Source organism: Helobdella robusta, assembly GCF_000326865.2.
Source record: "Helobdella robusta unplaced genomic scaffold HELROscaffold_40, whole genome shotgun sequence".
Lineage (NCBI taxonomy): Eukaryota > Metazoa > Annelida > Clitellata > Rhynchobdellida > Glossiphoniidae > Helobdella > Helobdella robusta.
In genome coordinates this window covers 978,591-1,004,859 of record NW_008704903.1, presented here as the reverse complement: position 1 = coordinate 1,004,859, position 26,269 = coordinate 978,591, and the positions used below count along the sequence as shown (strand labels likewise).

Genomic DNA, 26,269 nt, shown 5'->3' with positions numbered 1-26,269 from the left:
CATATCGCCAATTGGCGTACTCATCTGGGTTGCCAAATCACTGAAGATCAAATTCTACGTCGTGAAGTGAAAGAATGAAAGAATGAATGAAAAAAATAAACAAACGAACAAAAACGAATGAACAAATGAATGAATGAACGAACGTTTAAATAAAAGGATCGATGGATGGATAGGTGAAAATATTTTGGCAAAGTTTTTGGAATTTTCGAATTTTTACAATGAGACGTTGATCAATGGGCATATACATATGAATATAAATTATACACACACACGCACACACACACACACATATATATATATATATATATCATATATATGTATATATCATATTCAAATTGTTTTAATGTTAAGTCTAATGCTTTTCTTAAGTTTTTATTTTTAGTGGCATTTTTTAGCAGATTAATGAAAATATTTTGTTTATATTTTTTTTTAAATAACGATGTTCTATGGTAAACATATAATAGGTAAATAAAAATAATAATAATAACAATATTATTATTTTTGTTCTTGTTATTATTATTATTAGTAGTAGCGGTAGTAGTAGTCGTTGTAGTAGTAATAATAATAATAATAATAATAATGACGTTGCCACAACAACGACAACAACATCAGCATTAAGAACGAGAAAATGGACTTTGTTAAAGAATACATCTGCTGCATGACCCCTGATAAATCTGGAAAGGAAGGCGATCATTCATCCAAAGTTTCAAAGAAAACCACCGTCACCGCGCCCAAGTCTCCACAAACCGGAAAAGGAAAAGGGGCTCAGCAGAAGGGGGCAAAAAGGAAAAAGGGCAAAAAAGGGCACGGTCGGCATAACAACGTTGACGGCAACGAAGATGATGCTGGGAAGGAGGATGTTGTTGGTGGAGATGATGTTGTTGTCGGCAATGATGGTAATGATGATGCTGCTGCTTTAGCTGAAGCTGCTGTGGCTGATTCTGCAGCTGCTGATGTTTTTGTCGCTGGAGATGTTAGTGTTGGTGACGTAGACGATACAAAACAGCAACAGCAACAACTGCAGCCACATGAACTTCTAGAAATACAGCCGGTGTTGTTGTTTAAAAAATCTCTACCGCAGCGACAACTTGTAAAACATTATACACAAAAACTTCAACAACAACAACAAAATAAACAAAAACATCAACAAAAACAAAATAAACAAAAACAACAACAACAAAATAAACAACAACAACAAAATAAACAAAAAAAACAACAACAAAATAAGCAGCAGCAACCATTGTATAAACAACAGCAAAATAGGAAACATCCGCAAACTCAACATCAAAATTCACTAGAATCAACATATAAACAACAAATACTACAGCAAGATAAACGACAACAAAAGATACTAAATAATCAACAACAAAAGATACTAAATAATCAACAGCATCAAAAGATACTAAATAAACAACAACAACAAAAGATACTACATAAACAACAACATCATCAACGACAACAACAACAACAAAAAATACCAGGCAACGGCCGATGCTTTATACATACAAAACAACGAACAAGTAGAAGGAAAATTCATTCTGGTAGTGAACAGCCATCGTTAAATCAACAACAAAATCAACATTTTTTCAATAATCACCAACATTTTCCACAACAACACATATCACAACAACAACCGCAACAACAGTGTGTAAGACTACCTCAATTAATATATACAGAGAAGCAACGGCAGCTTCAACCACGACAACAATCATTAAATAAAAAACAACAACAATCACGTCTGCAACAACAATTACTACAAGAACTATTACATCAATCCCATCAACAACAACACTCAACTCAACAGAAACCACAAAACGTTTTTAAAGCTCGGCGTTTAAAATGTCAACAACAACAACAACAGTTATGTCAACAAAAACATCATCGACAACAACAACATCAACAGCAACATCAAAAACAACAAAATAATGACGTTAAAAGTATATTTCTTCCATTAATTATAATTGAAACGGATGATGAGGAATTGGACCATAGTTAAACATGAATTAGTATATATATATATATATATATATATATATATATACATGTGTGTTTGTGTGCACGCGCGCGTGTGTGTATTTTAGTGTGTATTTACAATATTTCATCGTATTTTAGACAATTTTATTTTTCATATAGCCATTTTTTTAAAAGAAACTATAGGTTTTATTATCAATGTATGAATGAGGGATTGTCTCTCTCTCTCTCTCTTTCTCTCTCTCTCTCTTTTTCTTTCTCTCTTTATTTCTCTTTCTCTCTATTTTCTTCTCTCTCTACATTAATATATCTTTATATAGTATGTTCTTAGTTAATTTTAATTTAATAAAATTTAATTCCATAACACATTCCTAATGGTTTTTGTACGTGTAACATAAATATATATAGATAATATATAATTTAATATGATTATAACTATAAAATATAGCTAATATAATATTAAATATAATATCATAATATAATAATTAATATAATATTAATAATATAATATAAGTGTAATATGTGTATTATAAAAGAACAAATTAGGCTCTAGGCAATTTATGTAGCACACGCAAATATTCCGATGGTACATTTCGAAAGTGAAAGTTGGGCAATTTTGAGTTTCGCCGTGTTTTTTCCGGCCTAAAAAATAGACCCCACTATTTACAATTAATAATAAAAAATGTATATATTATATTTATATATGTTCATATTTATAGCTGATTATGGTGAAAATTACTAAACTATGACGATACTAATCACAATAAAATGTGTTGAATCAGTAGCTTGGATATAATATATATCCATCATCAGTGGCTATTACATTACTAGATGAACTTAGACATATAAGAGGTACTTTAAAAACTTTTCATTAATATTTTTATTACTTTAAAAAAATTTATTATTATAATAATAATATTATTTATTATTGTTATTAATTATCACTGATAAGGTCGAAATAGAAATAAACAAGAGTAGATACACAAACATATATATATATATATATATATATATATATATATATATATATATATATATATATATATATATATAGGATGCAATCTATTTCTATTGAATTCTCTGCAAGCGAACTTATAGTAAAGACATTGGCGCTTGGATTAGTTGTGTTATCATTAAATTTTCTTATGTGCCTATCATTGTTATTTGAATTTTTATCTTGTATACTCTGTACACCTAAGTGGATATTTCAGACGCTACTAAGTGGAGTTTGGCCTGTAGTTCGTTTTGTGATACAACTAATACAAACGCTATTATCGTTGTTTCGTAGAGTACCAGTGGTACCATCTTTGGCGTTTAAGATACTCGGTGAATTACCATTCATAAATCAGTTACTGTCGCAAATGATGAAACGTGGGCAGAGAAAGCAAGAAGGAAGTGATGAAGAAGATGATGATGCTGTTGGCAAAAGAGCAAAAGTAAGACAAACAAATAAACATACACACTCACACGCGTACACACACACACATACATACATACATACATACATACATACATACATACATACATACATACATACATACATACATACATGCATACATACAGAAACAGACTCTACTCTACATACAGAAGCTTTGTTGCTGCTTATCTCCGAAACAAAATTCACAACCAAGGCAACAACAACAACCACAAGCACTGGAACAACATCATCAACATCAACGCGGCAACAACAAAATCATTGACAAAGATATGGAGCCTAACATAGCTGAGAAACCCTGCAAAGATAAAAAAGTTGAAAAACGTACCAAAGACACTAAAACTGAAATAAAAAATGCAAACAAAGGATATAACAATACTGCCAATAGCAACCAAAATGAATTGATAAACGCCGAATTAAATGGTGACGTTACTATTATTATACATCATTTGCCTAACTCTAATAGTTCGCCAAAGGAAAGCAGCGAACCCAAAAATAGGGATGTGCCTAAGATGAACAAAATTAATCAGAAAATAATGGCCGGTAATATACCATCTGGTAATCCAGATGAAAAATGTTCAAAACGAATGAAGATTGATAAAGAAATAGCGAGAAAAAACTTTTTTTCAAATCTAGGTGACAACAACAACAACGCCAACAACAAAGAAAACCACAACAACATAAACTACAACAACGAAAACTACAGCAACATAAAAAACAACAACAGCAACGTGGTAGGTAAACGAAGCAACAACGACATTAACAACAACAACGATGACATAAACAAAGACGACAACAATAGTAACAACGACATTCAACAACAACAACAGCTACATCAACAACAAAACTATCAGCAACAGCAGCAGCAACATCAGCAACAGCAGCAACAGCAACATCAGCAGCAACAACATCAGCAACATCAACAACAACATCTGAAACAACAACAAATTGAATCACCAGTCGATTGTGAATGCACATCAGCGTCATCATTCTCAAACTTATCACTGCCAGCCTCATCTCAACCATCATCAATTTATATAACAGCTGATAGTAGCGAAGGTAGCGATACATCTTCATCAGTCGATCATCCGCCAATCCCTGGCCCCCCATGTCACTTGACTCCTCTTCCGAATGGCCTGAAAAATTTAGGAAACACCTGCTTTTTTAATGCTGTCTTACAGGTTTTCGTTTTATTTCTTTTTTTCTTTTTTTTTAATTTTTCTTGTGAAAACAGGTTATTATTATTATTATTGATACTAGTAGCGTCATTGTTATTATTATTAGTAGTATTGTTGCTGTGGTTGTTGTGGTTGTTGTTGTCGTTGTTGTTGTTGTCGTCGTTGTTGTTGTCGTTGTCGTTGTTTTTGTCGTTGTCGTTGTTGTTGTTGGCGTCTTAAATTTGTTTACATTATGGCAGAGCCTACATCAGACAGGAGTTTTGAAGAAATTGTTAGAAAAACGTGACGTTAGTTATTTACTTGATCATATTTATCCTATATGAAATTTATTTCGATTCGTTCGTTCATTCGTTTATTCATTTATTCATTCGTTTGTTCATTTATTTATTCATTTGTTCGTTCGTTCGTTCGTTCATTCATTCATTCGTTCATTCCACAGATACGTAGTGTTTCTCCTCTGACAGCAAGCATGAAGAGATTGTACAAATGCCAAGGAATATATTACTGTCCCATAGATATTTTGAATGCCGTAAGAAAAATGTATGTATAAACAAGCAGACAGATGGACAAACAACCAAACAGACAAACAAATAAACAAACAAACAGACAGACTGACTGACAGACCGACAAACAAACAAACACAGGTAAATATATGCATACGTTCAGAGGTACTTATGTTCGTACATACATACGCACACATACACTCATATATGTATACACATACATACATATACCCACACGCACATACACATACATGCATACATACATACATACATACATACATACATACATACATACATACATACATACATACATACATACATAAATACATACATACATACATACATACATACATACATGCATACATACATACACACACACAAACACGCTTACAAAATATTTATACAGTTCTGGAAAATTTTACGGCTATAGACAAGAGGACAGTTATGAATTATTAAGAGAACTCTGTAAAGGATTATCTGATGAAATGGTATTTTTTCTTAATATTAATTAATTAATTCATTAATTAATTAATTAATTCATTCATTCATCAATTAACTAATTCATTCATTCATTCATTTATCTATGAAACTTTTCAGACAACAGATAAATGTTCGACAGATGACGTATTCAAAGGATATACTCTTAGTACCTTTGTTTGTTTGAAGTGTTTTGAGGTATTTATTTTTGCATTCAATGAACAAATGAATGCATTCCTTCATTTATTAATTAATTCATTCATTTATTTATTCATTCATTCAGTCGTTATTTTGTCCAACATTCCAATAAATAATTAATTTTTCAAAATTTCAAAGTTTTTCAATCGGCCAATCACGTGATTTATTTATTTATTTAAGGGCTGCCATTTAGTTGAAAAGTTTATGGACCTCTGCCTGCCAATCACTTTTAAGAAAGGGGAGGAGCTTAATGTTAGTTCCTCTAATCTCATTGGTCAATCTAATTAACGACATTTGTTATTATTTGTCAATCAAATTAATCACTTTTTTTTCTTGTCAGTCAATTTAACCACGTTTATTTCTATTAGTTAATTTTATTTTGTGTAAGTTTCATTGGCAAATTATTAAAATGCTATTAACTAATTAAACTATAAAATCTTTTAAATTCCGCCAAAATAAATTAATTTTTTTATTAATACACATTTTTAATTTAAACAGTGCAGTTGTGACGAGTTAATGAAAGTGTTTTATAACAGCAACAACAACGATGACGTCATCAACAACAACAATAACAACAGCAACAAAGTGATGGACGATTATACAAAATCTTTGATACGAGTTGTCAAGATGAACAGCAGCAATAACGGGTCCGCATAATATTAATGATATTTTTGTATTCATTCATATTCCATTCAGTCATTCGTTTTTATTCGTTCGTTCATTTCATCTTTCACTCTTTCATTCGTTTACCTGTTCATCCATCCATCCAGTTAATAACTCATTTGTTCGTTCATTCATTCAATCAATCATGCATTCAGTCATATGTTCATTCTTTCATTAAATCGTTTTTTTATTTATTCACTCTTAATCCCTATTCTTTTCACTAATCCCTAATTCGACCACGGCGACAGTAGGTCGGAGAAATCCACTCGGTCACTCGATGTGACAGACTGCTTGAAGTTCTATACGAAAATATACTACATGGAGGAAAATTTGTGCAGGAATTGTGAGCGTTCGAATCCATATTTTGATGGTTAACAAATTTAAATTTTGTTTTGTTTGGTTGATTGGTTGGTTAGTAGATTGGTTGGTTGATTGGTTAATAGATTGACTGACTGATAAATGGATAGATAGATAGATGGATTGATTGAATGATTGATTGATTGAATAATTGATTGACACACGCAGTGAACAGCCTTCCGCCAGCGATTTACCGTCAAATGATATGCCACCTACCACCCGTACTTGTGATGCATCTCAAGAGATTTAAACAGGTTCAATTAAATTTTTTCTTATTATTCATAGCTCTTCCCACATATCATCCTCATTAATATGCATAGCTCCTCCAATTTATATCCCTCATTAATGTGCGTAACTCCTTCCACTTACTTTCCTCATTGATATTCATAACTCCGTATACATATCTTTCACATTAATATGCATGGCTCCTCCAAATTATATTCCTCATTGATATTCATAACTCTTTCCACTTATCTTCCTCATTGATATTCATAACTCCTCCCACTTATCTTCCTCATTGATATTCATAACACGCCCCTTTAGAACTTCTCCGGACGATTCGAGAAGAGTTGTGTAAACGTCAAGTATCCGCCTGTGTTGGACATGGCGGCTTATTGCTGCGATTACCTGCAAGAGTTCACCCAACAGCAAGGTAATATTTTTAAATATTTTAATATGTTTATTTAGGGTTTTATGAATATTAATGAGGAAGGCAAGTGGGAGGAGTTAGGATGATAATGATGACGGCAATGATGATGAAGATGGTGATGAGAGAAAATTTGATGTAGATGTATATATACTTGACTTATTGCCACAACAGCAGATAACGACAATGCCAGCAGCAGCGACAAATCAACAACATCGACACTGACGTCATCAGCAACGTCATCACGATCTGACAATTTCGGTCCTAAACCATTTTTGTACAATCTATACGGCGTTGTTGAGCACGCTGGCTCTCTCTGCAGCGGTCACTTCGTGGCTTACGTGAAAGTTAGGCGGGACAGAAGCGACGAATTACTGGCCTACCTCGGTCAAAATCCTTTTCGTCCAAAATTCATTGATCAGGATTGGTTTATTGAGCTTAGTAAGAAAAGATTTAATAGTAATAGTGATGGTAATGATCACAATATTGACAATAACAATAATAACAATAACAAAAACGGTAGTAGTGGTAGTAGTAGTGGTGGTAGTGATGAAAGTAGCGAATGTAGTAAAAGTGGCAGCAGTGTTGATAATGATAGTAAAATTCATGACGATGTTGAGAAAGATATTGTCGGAAATAATGATGATACTCGTACTGATAATGATGAAAGGATAGTTGCTGGTAATGATTGTGATACTGCTACTACTACTGCTGCCACTGAGGATACTGCTACTACTACTGCTGCCACTGATGCTGCTTCTACTGCTGCTGCTAGCGTAGATGGATTGGAGGATGGTAACATTTTAAATCACGTTAAAAATGGGAGCAATAAAAAGAAAAATATTCGGAAGAGTGATAATAAGAGTAGAAAAAAATCTGCCATTAATAATAATAATAATAATAAACGTAACAATAAGAATAATAATAACAAGAAAAATAACAACAAGAAAAACAATAATAACAAGAATAATAACAATAATAATGATGATGGTAATTACCGATGGTTTTATATAAGCGATACTTGGGTGAAGCCAACTTCAGAAGAAGATGCATTAAGTAGTCAGGCTTACTTGCTTTTCTATGAGAAAATTTGCTAAGTTGTGGATTAATTAATAACATTTTGAATGTTTCCTTCAATCAACCAATTAATTAATTAACCAATTAACTAGTTAATTAATTAACCAATTAACTAGTTAATTAATTAATAGATTGATTACAATTGTTTTAATTTCGTTAGATTTGGTTTCACGAACTCAATATTTTATTATGTAGCGTAGTGATTTGTTTTACTGGTTTAACGGATAAGTTCAGAAATGTGATCCACACAGGCGCAAACCCACACACACACATACACACCGACAAACACACTGACACACACAAGCACAGCCTACATATTATATTTTGGTCATTTTATAGTTATTTACATAGTATATTCACGGAAATCTTTAATCCTTTTAATAAAATATTGGAAAAAGTTTTTTTAGCAGTATGTATATGTGTGTGTTTTTGTACATGCTCGTGTGTTTGTGTGTGTGTATAATTCACGTATGCTAAATTAATTATTACTCTATTTAATAAACTCAATTCTACACTTTTATTGATAAATTGTTAATTTCTAAAGATGAAAAATGTCAATTTTTTTTTCTCTTTTAACGAAGAAGCTTAAAGTTTACGATCTCCTAAGTAGAGGAGCAACAAACTGCATATTGCAGTTTCTTATCTAGGAGCTAGATCAGAAAAGTTGTAAAGTGATGATTGAGAATTTTTAATTTGGGGTACTGCTGTACTAAATTACTTATGTAACCTTTTACAATTTACAATGTAATTACAATGTATTTACAATTGCAGGGACTTGAGCTTTGTTCTGTACATTTATATGCCTGTAGTATGGATGAAGCGATTGATTGACGATTGTAAAAAAAGTACGGGACCATTGTAAATTAATTAAATGAAATATAATGTATATATAATACGTGAATTTAATATCACTTAATGTTCGTATGGTTGGATAATCTAAGGTTTTTAGCATTCTACTCATGAATATATGTATATTCTATATATAAGACGACATACATAGAATATATACTTTATGTTGTGTTCTATATATATGTATATGACTACTAAAAATTTATCTCCAGAGTATAAATATTAATTAATCTGTATTACGATATCTTTGCATGTAAAATGTAAACATTAAAAGTGGACTTAAGTTTAAAATTTGCTTCGCTGTTACATATTTTTCACAAAAATTATAAATATCTGTCCCAAACTTCGATTTAGTGACAAATTTGGTGCTTGATTTTACACACGAAACTATGGATTATAAGGACGTGTTGAAGGTTGCAGCGGCCAAACAACAACAATTACTTCTGGAGGTATGTTTTGTAATTTTGTATTAATTAGTGAATTTTTTAGAATTTTTTTTGTTGTGCTGTGCGTTTGCCGTGTCCGAATTTCTTAAACTATATTGAAAAATTTTTTAAAATTAAATAAAATCAAACTTTTAAAATAATGTATTTTAATAATTAAAATTATATGAAAATTTCATAATATTAAAATCTTAATTTTCTCTAAATTATTAACAACACTTCACAGAAACCAAATCCACTGATACTGAACACTAAATTGGGTCCGCCTAAGAAAGAAGAGAGACAGAAAGGAATAAAATCGGAATCTGTCAAAGCTTTCTTGGAAAAACTTGAGAAAGGTGCTTTTTAGAATTTATTTCATTTCATGCATCAAGCCAAACATATGGATATATTTATTTATTATTTATTTATTTATATTTTATTGTATTACAGTTTAATTGATATATATATAAATCATTTTATACTATGATTCTAATTGTTAACTTAGACATTCATGTAAACATACATACGCAAATGCATGCATATTAATTTATGAATAATTAATAACTTACGTGTGTCATATATTTTTTTATATTTTTAGCTGAATTCAAATAGAATTTAAATAAAAAATATATAAAAATGGTTTTCAAACTAATTTAAAAAAATTTTCAACTACCAGATGAGAAAAAGCCTGCAGCTACGCCTACAAACAAACCAACAACAGCCCCAACGACCTTGAAACCTGCAGTAGCCCCGAAGACACTCTCCAGCAACGATGAAGAGATTGACATGAGAAATCTCTTCAAAACTAAAAGACAAGCACACGTTCCTGATGAGTTTGTCCCCAATATGTTAGAACTCCTAAAAGAGAAAAAAAGATTGAAAGAAGCAAAACTTGAAGAAGAGAAATTAGTTAGTTGACCTAGTTCAATGCCTCTTATGTTCATTTTTCAATTAATAGACAAACATTTCCAAGCTAAAAAATTATAATTTATACTTATATAAGATCCAAAATTTATTATACAATCATGTCATTGTACAGTTAGCAAGGGAGAGAGAAATGAAAGAGAGAGCAGAGCGAGAGAGAGAACGAGAAGAAGAGAGAGAGAGGCAGAGGAAGCAGGAACTTGTCAAAAAGGCCATGCAACTTTTTAACAATTCGAAAACAACAACTTCCAACTCTAACAACAAAAACAAAACGACCTTGACCTCATTAACATCTGCACCAAGTGTATCCGTCAACCACAAAAGAAAGCACTCCAACAATACCGACACAGAGGAGAAAAATGATTCTAAAAAATTCAGGCCATCCTCATTGTCGTCCAGTTCAGCAATGTCCTCCTATAAAATTCCCAAAAAATCATCCCTGACAGCTTCATCCTCATCTAAACCCGTGCCCCCGCCATTGAGTTTCAATGAAATTCTAAAAATTGCAGAACAAAAATCAAAAGAAAAGCCACCAGCCGACCTAGTGGAGAAAATATTAACGACAGATCTGAAGGACAGTAAAGATAAAAAATCCAACTCTGAAATTAGAAAAGAAGTCGGTGTGGGCGATAATAGGGGAGTTGATCGTCCACTGACGCAAGAGGAAAAAGACAGACTGTACGGCACTGCTTCTAACAACTTTACCAAGGGTAGCAGTAGCAGTATAAAAAACTCTGGATATAGTAGTAGTAATGGTAGTATAAAAAACAGCGTCAGTAGTGGTAGCGGTAGTAGTGGTAATGGTAGTAGCAGCACTAGCAGTGGTAAAATTACTAAAAGTTATAATGGAGACGCTGGTAGAATAAAGAGTGGTGGTGTAGTAGGAAGTAAAGAAAGTGGCCACAGTATTACCAAAAGTAGTAGTAGTAGTAACGCTAATATTTCTAAAAGTGGTAGTAGTAGCAACATTGGTGGCTGCAAAAAACCTTTAGATAAAGTCATCGCCACATCGTCGTCGTCATCATCTGCATTTAAGTTACCGTCATCATCGTCGTCGTCGTCATCTTCACAAACATCTGCTGCCTATAAGAAGAACATTATCACCAATGGCAATAGAAATAACAGTAACAATAATAGTAATCAGACTTTCAAAGATAAGCCAGCATCATCATCTTCATCGTCCTCATCTCTGAAACCACAGACCAACAACTCCAGTAGCAAAAACGCACACAGCAACAACATAGACAACAAAAATAATAACAACAACAATAATAATATTAACGATGATTATGATGATGGTGGTGGTGGTAATGAGGCTGAAAGATTGCTGAATCAGATGATGAGGAAATTTGAGCAGCTGAAACGGCAAGGGGTAGTGAAGGGAGACCTGTTAGAAAATTTGAAAAAAATTTCAGAAAAACAAAACAACAACAACAACAATAACATTAATAAAAACAACAAGATCAGCAACAATAACAGCAGCAATAACAACAACAACAGCAGCAACAACAACAAAAGATCTACTCCTACTACTTCTACTTCTTCTTGTGTGTCAAGCAGCAGTAGCAACAACAATTCGACCAAACACATCAGACCGATCAACAACAGCAACAAAACCACGACAACAGACAACAGCAATAAAACCACCACTGCTACTACTACCATTAATAATAATAAAAATAATAATAATAACAACAACAATAATAATAATAAAGTTTTGAGTGCCTGGGATAGAATATGTGGGGATATGATAAAGAAGAAGAAACTAAGTTAGTATTGTTTTCTTACTATATTTCTTATTATTTATATTATAATTATTGTTATTGTTATTATTGTTATTATTATCATCATCATCATTATTATTATTATCTTTATTATCATCATCGCCAAAAAATTATAATTTGGTTCTTCCATCATTTCATCAGCTCCCAAGCAAGAGAAGTTTCTAAGTGGCGATCATTACGATGACGATGATGAAGATGACGACGATGAGGATGAAGATGATGACGACATGGCCGATTTCATCGTCGATGATGATGATGATGATGGTGTCGACGGTGCTGGCGTCGACTACTCGAAGCACATTGGACAGATTTTCAAGTACAACAAAGCCAAGTAAGTTATGATTGGTGGGTGGAGTTAGTGAATTGATTGATTGATGGGTGGATGAGATATTAATTGAATTGATGGGTGAATGAATGAATGAATGAAGGAATGAATGAATGCTCAAGTGAGTAATTGAATGATAAATTTATTTAGATTAATGAGCAGATGTATATGTTGTATGCATGTTAATTGCGTTAGAAAGTTTACACATGGATGGATGGAAAAATGAGTGAAATAAACGAATGAACGAGTGATTGAGTGGATGTATTATTGTTGTTAATGAATGACGAAAGCCTAATTATGCACAGTTGTTGCCACAACGAACAGGTATGCAAATGAGAGGTACGACGATGATGAGCTCCGAAACATGGAGAGCAACTTCAATCGCATTCAGAAGGAAGAATTTTTCAGGTTAGCTAATTAACATAATTCATTCATATATAATTTATTTTTAAGCTAATTAGCATTCATTCTATATATTATTTAGCTAAGTATAAACTAATTTGCATAGTTCATTCATGACTAATTCTAGCATTAGTAAAAAATTTGATTGTGTCTTGTATAGGCCTGTGAATTTGACGCTCATTACATTCATGGGCCGTTTTTCATTGCTATGCCTCATCAACGTTTATTAATTTATGTTGATTTATGCAACTATGTTTATCAACGTTAATTCATGTTAATTTATGCTGACTTGTTCGCCCTATCTACAGTTCTAAAATAGGCCTGATGGAAGATCTTGAAGATATAAGAAGAGAGGAGGAGGAGATGAGTAGGAAGAAGATGATGAAGAAGAAATCGCAGATGAAGAGATGACGATGACGTAATTGATGGTCGGCCAATGATGATCATGGTGATGATGACGTCATTGGGATGATGTCGGTGATGACGATCATAACAGAAATTGTATAAATTTGAAGCCGATAATTTCTCCGTGATTAACTATATTTTTTTGCTTCTATCTTTATTTATTTATTTATTATTACATGGCGATCACGATTATAGCGACAACAAATTATTGGTCATGTGAATATTATTATTATTATCATCATCATCATCATCATTATTATTATTATTCTTATTACTTAAAACCATTCAATGACTTTTAGGCTCTGGTTTAGTTACATTGTTTTGGATTTTTAACATTAACTGCGTTTTCCCCCATTTTGTCTATCCTTCATTCGTTTATTCTTCCTTTCAATCATTTGTTCATTCATCCATTCATTCATTAATTCATTCATCATTTTAGTGAATGTGAATTATTTAACCTGCACTTCCCGGCATGCATGTGAATTATGTGTGAAATTGCCTTCAATGAATTAATGATGGATGAATGAATGAATGAGTGAGCGAGTGAATAAATAACTGTTTTTGATTTACTATATTTTCTTTATCACATGCAGAAACGAATGAATAAATAATCTCTTACAAAAGCGGTTTTGTCTTTTAGTACGCTACTACTTAAAGAAATTTAATTAGTAATTAGTGGATAATTATTGTTATTAGTTGGTATGGGCGCAAATACAACTTTAAGCTTCAAGCTGGAGACGTATGGAATATTCCGTCAATCTATGACATTCGGTTTTAGAAAATTATAATATTTGGTTTAAATGCATGTGTGTGTGTATGCGTGTGTGTGTGTATGCGTGTGTGTCTGTGTGTTTTGATCAGTGAGAAGAATCTGACATTGGCACGTACGATATTGTCTTGCTGGGTGGGTTGGGTGTTAGAGCCTGCATGCATTGGCATGTATTTTATCCATTGTACATAGACAATATATCGATGTGATCAATAGTTGTTTCTATGAATGAATGAATAAATGTACGGTGTTTCATTCATATCTCTTTCTCTCTCTTATGTGGGTATTCGAATGCGTGTTAAAAATTGTATAAGCATATATATTCAGAGGCTAGATAGATCAGGATGTGAATGTAAATTCAGAAGAAAACTGTAAACACACTGTGTGCGTGTGTGTGTACGTAAAAATGTATGTACGTATCATTCCACAAAATTTACGATCAGATTTTCTCAAAAACACTTCAGAAATAAACATGTAAATGTAGAAACGTATAGATAGAAAAACATACATGTAAAAAAACAAACATACAATCAAACTAACAGACAAACATACAAACAATCAAACGAACGAACGAACAAACAAACAACGGCCTACAAAGGAGCCATCATTCCCAACGAGAAAAAAAAGTTCAATTATTCCTATTACCATAGAAAAAAATTTTCATCATCCTCATCATCATCATTATCATCATCACAATCGTCAAGATCATCATCATCGCCTTCGTCGTCATCATCCTCATCATCATCTTGTTCTTACTCATTATCGTTGTCGAAATTGTTGTTGTCGTCACCGACATCATCGCAATTGTTACCATCACCATTATTGAAATCGTCATCATCATCATCATAATCGTCATCATCATCGTCATCACTTTACTAGTCAACAGCATCATTACCGTTATTCTTCCATTAATATAATTAACTATTCAGCTTTTTTAAACCCAAAAATATGTAGATATACACACATACATTTAAATATAACCTAATATATATATAAATATATATATATATATAAGTGGGTACCATACACAATATATGTATATATATACATACATATATATATATTTCAAAAGCAGGTATAAGACGCATTGCTATTGTTTGGTGTGTGTGTTTAAGATTTAATAAAAATATTCTATTGTAATAGGATATTATTATTAAATTTAATATTAATAGAGTTATATTATTATGATAACATATATATATATATATAAATTATACGCATATATATTTTTATATATATCCACCTAATCATTTAATGTTTTGTATCAATTGTATCATTTATAACTGGAGATCATACATAAGCTCATTCAATTACGACATTAACTAAATCTATAGCTTATTTTTAATTATAATTAATCACTAACTATTGATATTATTGTCGTTATTATTATTATTTTGACTGTTGTAATATATATACACATGTGAAGATACCCTACTAAATACATGTTAGTAGTAGTAATAGTAGTAGCAGACGTAGCAGTAGTGGTAGCAGCAGCCGCAGTAGTAGTAGTAACAGTAGCAGCAGCATTAGTAATAGTAAAATCTAAAAAATTGCTTATTTAACTAAGTATTATATCTTAATTACTAATATTAGTGTTATTATGAATAATATGACTTTGGGTCAGTACAAAAAGAAATATAAGTTAATAATAATAATAATATTAATAAAAATTATTATTATTATTGTGATATCTAATTTAACATGCCTGACCGACCATCACGGACATCACGTAAAATGTGTGAGATGAGCCTATCTAGGTATTTTCACATGCGGTTACTGTGTATTTCAGTCTGTTGTTGTTGATACCTCGGAGAAATTATAAAAAAAAGTGAGATAGAGAGAGAAAAAGATAGATAGATAGACATACAGGCGGACAGAGAGAGAGAGAGAGAGAGAGAGAGAGAGAGATAGATAGAGAGAGAGAGATAGATAGAGAGAGAGAGAGAAAGAGAGAGAGAGAGAGAGAGAGAGAGAATGAGTACCTTATGGTATTTTTATAATTAATTATATTATAATTATATATTTATTCAGATGTCACACAGACGCAAGGCGGTGATCTCAACGAAACGGGATAGGGCTGACGAAGATGACGTCATTGATGGGTCGGTACTGTCCCTGGCACAGGATAAATCGCAGATTATCAGAGTTTTCATCAGCTCTACGTTCTCGGGTTTTTTTTTAGATGACGTCATTTTTTCCAACTTTCATCATCGCTATCATTTTTATCATCAGGCCATCATTCAATTTAAAATCTTCTTCCTCTTCCTCATATTGGAAAATGCATCAACAACAATGTTGTAGTGTTAATCTCTTTATTATTATTATTGCTATACTCGTACGTCATCTTCATCGTTGTTGCTACTTTTATAGCTAGTATATTACGTAAGCATCAACATCCTAAATACATTTTTGTCTTATCATCTTCATCATCTTCTTCTTCTTCATCATCTTTTTCATCATCATCACGTCATCAGATACGTGCTCAGAAAGAAACATTCTAATGGAAAAAGCCTACCCAAGACTGAAAGATTACTGCAGACAATATGACCTGGAATTTCAAGTAATTACTACTACAGTTGTTGCTGCTATTACTACTGCTGCTGCTGCTGCTACTACTGCTGCCACTATTACTACTACTACTGTTTGGTTGTGGTGGCGCTACTTACAATCTACTACTACTGCTAATTTTACTACTACTACACTACTACTACTACTACTACTACTATTACTGCTACTACTACTCTTACAACTACACTACTTCTCTTACCACTACTGCTGCTGCTACTATTTTTACTGCTACTACTAAAGAGAAAATGATAGTATTACTGCTATTACTACTACTACTACTACGACTTACTGTATGTTTTTTTACGTTTTTTTTCTCTGTTGCAGTGGCTTAACGTACACTTTAATATCTTTTAGGATATCTATCACTTAGATTTATTTTATCTTTCACTAATTTTAGGCATACGACCTGCGTTGGGGAATCAGGGATGTGTCACACGACGATCATTCCATCGTCGACTTCTGTCTAAGGGAGATTGAGCAGTGCAAACAGTTATCAGCTGGTCCTAGTATTGTGGTATTTTGTTATTTTTATTATCTGTTAATTATTATTAATCATAATTATAATTATTTAAGTTATTATTTTGTAGTAAAACAGCAGCAACATTAGTAGTAGAAGTAGAAGTAGTAGCAGTAATGGTAGTAGCAGTAGAAGTATCAGTAGTTATATTTACGACTTGAAAAACTTTAACATCAATAGCTGCTGTAGCAGTTGCAGTAGTAGCAGCAGCAGCAGCAGCAGTAGCAGTCATAGTAACAATAAATAATAATAATAACGAACAGGCATTAATAGGACAAAAGTATGGTTACAGGCCCTACCCTTCAAGGATATGCGCCGATGAGTTTGAAATGCTGCTGCGAGAATTGAAATTAAGCGCTCCCAGCGTCAGCAACAATAATAATGATAATAATAATAATAATAATAATAATAATAATAATGACGTCATCGACAACAATGTAAATAACAACAAGATAAACGACTGTAGCAACAACTTCAACAATCATAAAGACAACGATCATTTGGTCATCTATCTACACACGGATATTAACGATAACAAAATAATCTGCTACCGAAATGACGACAACAACAGCAGCAACAACAGCAGCAACAACATCACTAACGACATCAACAACCACAACGACATCCGCAATAACAACAATAAAGACGATAAAACTTATAGGCGGTGTAACCGAAAAAAGGTAATAGTTGAACAAATTTCTAACAATTCAGAACCAATAGTATTTATCTTGCCAAACGATAACAAAAACGACGACGGCGATGACGTCATCAACCATACAACAACAATTAACAACAATAATAATCAAATAACAACAAACTACAGCAAAAAAGTCATCGGCAAAACAACAACATCAACAACAACAAACAACAACATCAACAACCTACCAAACAACAACATTGGCATAAATCCATCTGACATCGCCACTCTAGAATACTGGTACAGAAAAGACACGAACGTCCAACCAAATGTCTATCGTATGAGGCCAATAAGCAATGTTTTGCCTGATATCATTAGTCAAGTTAGTCACGTACACACGCAAAAAAACACACACACATACACACACCACACACACACCACACACACACAATTATCAGAACCAAGATTTGAAGCAGAAAGCCACTACAACCTGGTACCAAATTTCGAAACGTATCATCGATCTACTAAGATTCGCCTCAGAGGAATGTTACAAAAAAGGAATTCTTAGTAAGATGAAGCGGGATCAATACTTCATATCCGGTTCGTTCGAGTTTTTTTTTATATTTTTGGATTTGCTACTTGCAAGGATTTAGTTGAGGATCTCTAATTCATCGTTTCATCGTTTGAGATTCAGAATTTTAAATTTGGTATTTTCATCATCAACATGAATATGTACGCCGTGCGTGTAGGCACGGTCATCATCATCATCATCATTATCATCATCATCAACGATCACATCATTTTCAAACTTAGACATCAGTTGCCAGCAAGATTCTTACGACATTTTAGTCACATTCTTTTATGATTTTTTCGTCGTCATCACCATGACCACCACTATTATCATCATCATCATCTCATCATCATCATTCTCAACACCACCATCACTTACGTATCAGTAACGGAAATGGAATTGGACCATGGGATATTTCGGAATTCACGTGCTAACGACACTGCTCTCTGCTTCTTTCGGCAGATTAGGGACCTGGGCACTAAACATCTCCACAACCAACTGACCGCCAAGTATATTGACGTTAAGGAAGTCAGCGACGGAAGTGAGAGAAAATTAGCAGTTGATGATGAGGCGCAGAATTTGTTGAAAGTTTTAAAAGAAGAAAAACTAAACGCGGCGATCAGTGACGATGATAACAAAGAACTATTTGAAGTTGGTGTGCATGCATATGATGTGATGGCATTGAATTAATTTGCTTCTGTTAATTAACTAATTAATTAAAACGCAATGAATTTTAAATCTTCGAAAATAATTTACAAATAAATATTTAATTATATAGACAGATAATTAAGTAATAACTTTTCCTGCTTTTGTGTTAAAGTGACCTGGAGACCTCGCGTCTAACAAGAGAGTGTGTATATCTCAAGAAAGTTGATTTTAAGCATTTATGCGCTATATAAATGAGACATTTTTATTATTTCTTTATTAGTTGGAAATAAAAATTTTCATGTAAGATCGAATGGTCGGATACAGCTGCTGATCCGAATTCATCTTCAACTTATCTAGCTCAATTCTGCGATAGTTTCATAATGAAGATGAAGATGCTCATTGAAAAATCACTCAATTATTTCCAGGTTGTTTTATCGTTTTTTTTTTATTTTTATGGTTAGGAATCAAGGTGGTCCAATGTTTGGTGTTGCAGTATTCACGCTCGTCTGCTACTTATAACTAATGACAGTTAATTAAGAGAGAAAGTTGCGTTAATAATAACATTCAGTTATTTATTTCATTTTTGCTCATTTAATCACTCACTCACTCATTCACTCACTCACTCACTCACCAACCAAATCATCCCTAACTCAACTTAGGTATTCACATTCGACGAAACCTTCCAAGATATTGTGCACCACGTCTACTCGGCCCAACAAAAGGGCCGAGAATGTCGGGGCCGAAAAGTTTATCAGGAAACGATTCACAACATTATCCTGAAACCATACAGCGGAAAAACCGAAAACGAAAGTGAAAGTTGTAGACCGGTCGTTTTCTACGGGGAGTCTGGCTGTGGGAAGTCAGTTTTAATGGCGAAAGTAAATTTGATGTTATTTTTTTGGGAGAGAATTAAATATATTTAAATTATAAAAATTGCAAATTATTAACATTTAATTTTTATGAAATATGAATAAAAAAGATAATTTAAAAAATACGACAGCTATTTCTTATGATGCATTCGTGGTACGCTGAAGTTACATCAAACCAAATTAGGCCTGTTGTTGTGGTTAGATTCCTAGGTAAGAGATGCATATACACACACGAACATACACACACTAACATACACACACATACATACATCAACCAGCCAACCAACCAACTAACCAATCAATCAATTAATCAACCCAACCAACACAGGAACAACCGCTCTAAGTTGTGACATCCGCCTCATATTAAGTAGCCTCTGCTGGCAGATATCGAAAGCTTACAAGATGGATGTCAGTGACATACCCGGTGAGTATGTCAAGTTGGTCGTCCATTTTGGGAACCTGCTGAAGGTAGGTTGGTGTCGGGTGCACCCGATTTGTTTCCAAATTTACTACATAGATATACTCTGCTACCTAGCTCATTAAACTCTTTTAAACGTTCATGCGAATTTTAGTTTGAAGTATGAGATGTGTGTTTTCACTTTTTAAAAAAATGTCCCTATCTTTCCAGTATGTTCTTACATAAGATCTTATTACACGTGAGAGATTTTTAATTTTTTCCACCTCACTCCAGAAGCTGCAGAAAGTTTCTACAAACGCGCTTATATATTTGGCATTCAACCTATGTCCTTATGTGGCGAATTTTCTTATCAGCAACGCAAAAATTGTAATCTATTTGCCACCAATAATTTTCATCCTTACTGCAAAATCATTTTCATACTTGGTCAAACCTTTACCAGATGGCAACCTTAGACCGCCCACTCATCCTCCTATTGGACAGTTTGGATCAGGTGAACACCAATCACAGGGCTCACAACTTGGCCTGGTTGCCGCACAGCTTGCCCCAGCACGTGCACGTCATCATTACAACCCTTCCAAACGCTTACGATATTCTGCCCACGCTTAAAAAGTTGATCGAGAGGAGGGAGAACTTTTTTGAGGTCGTTTCACTGGGTTCAAATCTGTGCGTAGATATTGTGAAAAGGCATCTGGAAGACCGCAAGAGGAGTTTAACTGACGAGCAGTTGAAAATTGTGCACAAAACATTCGGGGTACGTATCAATTTTTTGTTCGAGTTTACGAGATAATTTATTTGTCGGTTTGTTAATTTCGTTTATCCGTCTCAGTCATTCATTTATAAATATAATTACTCGATGACCAACGACGAACCACCACAAGACATGTACGATCCCGTTGTACACGGCCCTGGTCAGCAAGGAGGTGGATAGGTGGGCATCCTACGACCAGCCCGACCCCATCGCCAGCACGTGTGAGGGAATCATCTGCAACCTCTTCCAAAGGGTCGAAGCCTACTACGGAGCCATCCTTGTCAAGGTTCATTCACAATTTATTTCTTAATTTTGTGCTCAATTTTTTTAGCTCAATTTATTTTATGAAGTTTAACACTAGCATAATTATTTTTTGTTCATATTTTCTTCCAACCGCGCTAAGTGAAAATTTATTTTTCTGAAAATTTGTTGAAAAAATTATTCCCTCCAATGCAGCACTTCTTCAGCTACATATCGGCTTCCAAATGTGGATTGAGTTGTGCGGAGTTGGAAGATGTGTTAAGTTTGGATGACGTGGTACTGAACGATGTTTTCCAACACTGGGTGCCTCCCACACGCAGGATTCCACCGCTCCTACTACTTCGACTCAAGGACGAGATGTCCAACTATATAGTCGAGAGGGAGGCTAACGGTGTTTCTGTTATATACTGGTCTCTATTTCAGGCTCTATTTATCAATATATATATATATATATATATATATATATATATATATACATTTAAGTTTTGATTGTTTTTAACGGGGTTGAAAATTTAAAATTTTTCAATTCAAGGTATCACAATAAATTTCTCCAAGTTTGCAAAAGACGTTACCTATCGAACGTCACCTTCTCCCGCTACATACACACACTTCTGGCTCATTTCTATCTCGGTACATGGAGCGGAGAGAAACCGAAACCGAAACCGGTGGACGCATCTGCCGCTCCAACTTCTGTTTCAATTCCGAAGCAAGTAACGAAAAGAAAATTTGACCGAATGGTCTCAAAACAGCCTCTCTGCTTCGATCAGACTGCAGTGGAAAGTCCATTCAAACATTACAACCTGAGGAAGTTGTCAGAAATGCCGCATCACCTCATCCAGAGTGGGATGTTCCAGCAGTTACGTACGCACGTTCTCTTCAATTACGAGTGGCTGCATGCTAAGCTGGCGGCAACTTCAGTTCACGAAATTTTAGCCGACTGTAGCGAGGCATGTGAAGCGAGCGCGATCTTCAAAGATGATGTAGAGCTGCAGTTGGTCGTGACTGCACTGAGAGTAGGAGGAACGTACCTCTCCGAATGTCCCGACTCGCTAGCGTTTGATTTGTTGGGTCGCTTGCTGGTGTACTATGACAAGTACAAGGAGCTCAACACATCCAGCAAGTACAAAGCTTTCAATGAGAACTTGCTCAATGTTTTGGCCGATGAAGAGGTAGGTAGGGAGGAAGCTGCCTCAGCAACACCAGATGCCAAGAATTTTATGGTGAGTTGATAATTTTTAAATAAACTGCTGCAATAATTTTCACTATAACTAAGATGTTTATATAATGATATAACATAAATAAAACAATTTGTTCATATCTATGTACGTTCGTGAACCAGAGTTAAAAATAGATATGAATATTATAATCAAAATTTGGTTTATCAAACTCACAACGTCAGCCGTGAACGTAAAAATGAATTGCAAAATGTAAACCGTTGTTATGAATCATTTTTAAAAAACAAACCAGGGCTACACTGTTGACTACAAAGCCGTTTTAAATAAACAAAAAGAATTTCTGGATTCGAGCAAGGACACGAACAAACGACGCATGAAGACCTTCCACCCCAACGACCTACTGCACCTACTGCAGCAGTGTGACAACCACTGTCTGAGATATTCAGCTCTTCTTCCAGTCCACCAGTGTTTCGAGCACCCTGACACGATGCTCATGTACATCTTGGACGGCCACTCGGCAGCACCAAGAGACGTCATCTTCTCGAACGTCACAAACGAATTGATGTCGATATCAAGCAAGGAACTGCTCTGCTGGGATCTCACGTCCGGTGGAGTTTCTAGAAAAATTTATTTGCCGGAAATTGAAGGGAGTTGGAAGGATACGTCGACAAGCCATAAATCTATCTATCAGTTATTTTTAAATAAGAACGGTACGAAATTAGTTGTGGCCGGTATGGATCCTGACTATCCTACGTTGGTGTACGACGTTGAAACTGGAGTCTTAAAAAGAACATGTGGATCGAAGCAGGCAAATTCGTCTAGAACGTTCCTAGCTGGAGATGTTTTCTGCCAACAAAATTATTTTCTTGACATACGCAGTGGTCGCAAGTTGGCTGATATAGGCGAGTTTGCAAAAGGAAAAAATATAAAGACGGTGTCCATGTCAAAAGATGGAACACTGCTGCTCATAAGTGAAGATAACGACGTTAAGGTTTTTAACTTCAAAAGTAAACACCTTCTCTACCAACTGCATGGCAAAACACCGCCCAGCGTCATATGCATGTCTCAAAATAACAAAACTGTGTATGTCGGATATTCAGGAAGTGCAATATTGAACGTGTTCCGGCTTAATAAATCTTGCAGGACTTTTGCACTCAGACCTAGTTTTACTTTCAACTTCGCCAAACATTTCTCACCAGATGAATTTAAGAAGCACAATAGTTCACAGATTTGTGGTATAGAGGACATAGTACTACCCTCCACATCCAAACTATCAGATATAACCGTCGATGAGATAAGCAATAAAGTAAGAAGATTCACATTTTTTAATTTAGGTTTTTACAAAAATTATTTCCTAACATTCACGACTTGAACTCATGAAAACATTCACAAAAGGTACTGGTTAACGTCAGCGGCATCTTATTGTGCGTGCTAGATACAGTTGAAAATTCGTTCGTTCCAATGAATACGGAATTCCTTGACGTGCCGATCTGCAACGCGCCACTGAACATTCTTCCAACACCGATCGCCTCAACAACGAAAGTTGGCCTCACCTTCTCAAAATCATTTTTTCCATTATTTCACCATTTCAACTCAACTCCTTCTTCTCCACCTCCCACCCATTCTTCTGCTTCTCTTTTTCCGCCTCCAAATCAACTTCCTCAGCAGTTAGACGTTTTCAAATCACCACTAAGTCGGCTAATACGCTCCCCAACATTCTCCGCCGATGGCACGTATATATTAGCAACAGTGGACAACCGTCTGTGCATCTGGGAGCGATCGACTGGAACCAACTTGAGGTCCATGGTTCTACACACGCATAAAGAATTTAAACTGACGACAGCAGGCAAGTATTACGCCGTGACGACTTCCACTCTCAATTCGGCGATCAAAGTATGGGATTTGAGGGAGGTTCGCCAGGCAATTCACTGCGAAACTAATCTAGTCACAAACTGCGGTCCCATACGCAAGTTGCATTGCGCGAAAAACGCGAAACTGGCATTCGTTGAGAACAGTTTCTCGAGCAGCACATTTCAAGGTATCAAGCAGCCTGATTATTTTGGGCTCGATGTAGTTGATCTGGTCGATGGAACTAGGCAAGTCTTGCAATCAACGTTTTATAACATTTGATTGTTTTTTAATTTAATTATTATTTAATAATTATTTTTGTCATTAACATATTATTATTGTTCTATTAACATATGTCATGTTAAAATATAGTACAATTGTTAATAGTAATGTTTATAATAGCTAATTAATATAATCAGTGTTTTTATTTTACAAAATCTTATCACTGAACCCAGAAAAACTTTGTTGAAGTACAAGAAGTATGGGAAGCTGCTTCAGCTGCGAGTGACACACGACGGCTACATTCTCTCTCTGCTACTTTCACCTGTCAATCAGCTGAACTACGTGGTCATTCTCGACATCATCAACACCGGAAATATCATCGCAGTATTAGAGCATGCTCAGTGCCACACGTTCAAAAACTCACCTGACTGGAGATGGATGGCAACCGAATCAGCCGACGATACTACTTCTGATATAAAACTCTGGCAGATTAACGTTGATTACAGACGCTCTAATACATTGAGAGTGAGTAGGAAGAAACGAGCCAACGAGAATGTTCTGTACATCGATGAGGAGAAACATTTCACTGATTCAGCATGTCCGACTTTCTTACTCGATTCTAAAAAACTTGCCTTCATTTCGCTAAATCGAAACGGTAGCGGGGACTGTGGCAGAAAAAATGTGATATTATTTTGTCTAGAAACTTTCGTCAGTTTGATGAAAATAGGAAATGGAGATTTCCAGTCCCTGTGGACGATACCGGGCAAGAGAAATTTGCTGATGGCCTTTGAGACAAACTCTAAAGGGCAGATCATCAACACTCTACTCGATATCTCAACGAATCACTCTAACTTTCGTAGTATCGAAACAGCAGTTAAGTTCACGTCTGAAGGGCAGATATGCGACATATCGAAAGATGGCAAATTTGCTATAGATAGCAATTTGAACATCTACAATTTAAACGAATCAGGTAAAATGATCCAAACATTCCGAGATAAAACAGACTTGGCTCAGCGATCAAGCAACTGCAGGCCCACCTCAAACGAAATTAAAAACGTCACCCTAACATACGACGGTCTGTTTGCGCTTTGGACGCAGGGGAACATGCTGCAAGCCGGTAAATTGAACACAGGTAAGCGAATCGGTGTGGCGTATCTTCACGAAGCTGCAAGATGTCTCGACGTGGTTGAAGCTGGTTACGTTCAAGTGGTCGGGGGAGGAAATGGACATTTATTTGTTGTTAGATTAGTAGCAGACGAGTCGGATAGCGCGCTGAAAATTGAAATGTATAATCCGACTAACTTAAAAGACAGGCTGCATTATTTCTTGGACAGGCAGGCTAATTTCATATCAGCAGAGGATGATGAAATATGGAAACAAATTGATCCTGTCTATGGAG

General features: G+C 34.5%; 6 protein-coding genes across 6 annotated transcripts; all 6 read left to right on the top strand.

Moving 5' to 3' along the window:
* Window positions 1–628: 628 nt before the first annotated feature.
* HELRODRAFT_176964 (hypothetical protein) lies at window positions 629–1,562 on the top strand (the record flags this gene model as incomplete). The annotated part of the gene is made up of 2 exons (XM_009025192.1): window positions 629–1,051; window positions 1,482–1,562. The coding sequence occupies 2 exons, from the start codon at window positions 629–631 to the stop codon at window positions 1,560–1,562; spliced, it is 504 nt and encodes a 167-aa protein (XP_009023440.1).
* A 3,938-nt stretch (window positions 1,563–5,500) lies between these two features.
* On the top strand, window positions 5,501–8,964 carry HELRODRAFT_113809 (hypothetical protein). The gene is made up of 9 exons (XM_009025191.1): window positions 5,501–5,575; window positions 5,685–5,762; window positions 5,943–6,014; window positions 6,261–6,409; window positions 6,674–6,795; window positions 6,951–7,036; window positions 7,326–7,434; window positions 7,603–7,775; window positions 8,346–8,964. Exons 1-9 carry the CDS (start codon window positions 5,573–5,575, stop codon window positions 8,523–8,525), a joined length of 972 nt encoding a protein of 323 aa, XP_009023439.1. The 5' UTR covers window positions 5,501–5,572; the 3' UTR covers window positions 8,526–8,964.
* Window positions 8,965–9,743: 779 nt separating this feature from the next.
* Window positions 9,744–10,697, top strand: HELRODRAFT_176962 (hypothetical protein; the record flags this gene model as incomplete). The annotated part of the gene is made up of 3 exons (XM_009025190.1): window positions 9,744–9,803; window positions 10,024–10,135; window positions 10,456–10,697. 3 exons carry the CDS (start codon window positions 9,744–9,746, stop codon window positions 10,695–10,697), a joined length of 414 nt encoding a protein of 137 aa, XP_009023438.1.
* A 139-nt stretch (window positions 10,698–10,836) lies between these two features.
* Window positions 10,837–13,625, top strand: HELRODRAFT_176961 (hypothetical protein; the record flags this gene model as incomplete). Its single annotated transcript, XM_009025189.1, has 4 exons — window positions 10,837–12,472; window positions 12,629–12,818; window positions 13,137–13,220; window positions 13,523–13,625. 4 exons carry the CDS (start codon window positions 10,837–10,839, stop codon window positions 13,623–13,625), a joined length of 2,013 nt encoding a protein of 670 aa, XP_009023437.1.
* A 2,794-nt stretch (window positions 13,626–16,419) lies between these two features.
* HELRODRAFT_84545 (hypothetical protein) lies at window positions 16,420–17,811 on the top strand (the record flags this gene model as incomplete). Its single annotated transcript, XM_009025088.1, has 4 exons — window positions 16,420–16,558; window positions 16,863–16,948; window positions 17,354–17,470; window positions 17,737–17,811. Coding segments are annotated over 4 exons (417 nt in total), but the record flags the coding sequence as incomplete, so codon positions are not given.
* A 3,244-nt stretch (window positions 17,812–21,055) lies between these two features.
* On the top strand, window positions 21,056–22,284 carry HELRODRAFT_84554 (hypothetical protein; the record flags this gene model as incomplete). Its single annotated transcript, XM_009025089.1, has 4 exons — window positions 21,056–21,367; window positions 21,495–21,650; window positions 21,821–22,035; window positions 22,158–22,284. Coding segments are annotated over 4 exons (810 nt in total), but the record flags the coding sequence as incomplete, so codon positions are not given.
* Between the last annotated feature and the right edge of the window lie 3,985 nt (window positions 22,285–26,269).

What these genes read in the sequence shown, in the direction of transcription:
- HELRODRAFT_113809 (XM_009025191.1), top strand. An exon ending in TTTGTTTGAAGTGTTTTGAG is followed by an intron (nt 5,763 to 5,942) that starts GTATTTATTTTT and finishes TATTTATTTAAG; the next exon opens with GGCTGCCATTTAGTTGAAAA. An exon ending in TTCGAATCCATATTTTGATG is followed by an intron (nt 6,796 to 6,950) that starts GTTAACAAATTT and finishes TGACACACGCAG; the next exon opens with TGAACAGCCTTCCGCCAGCG.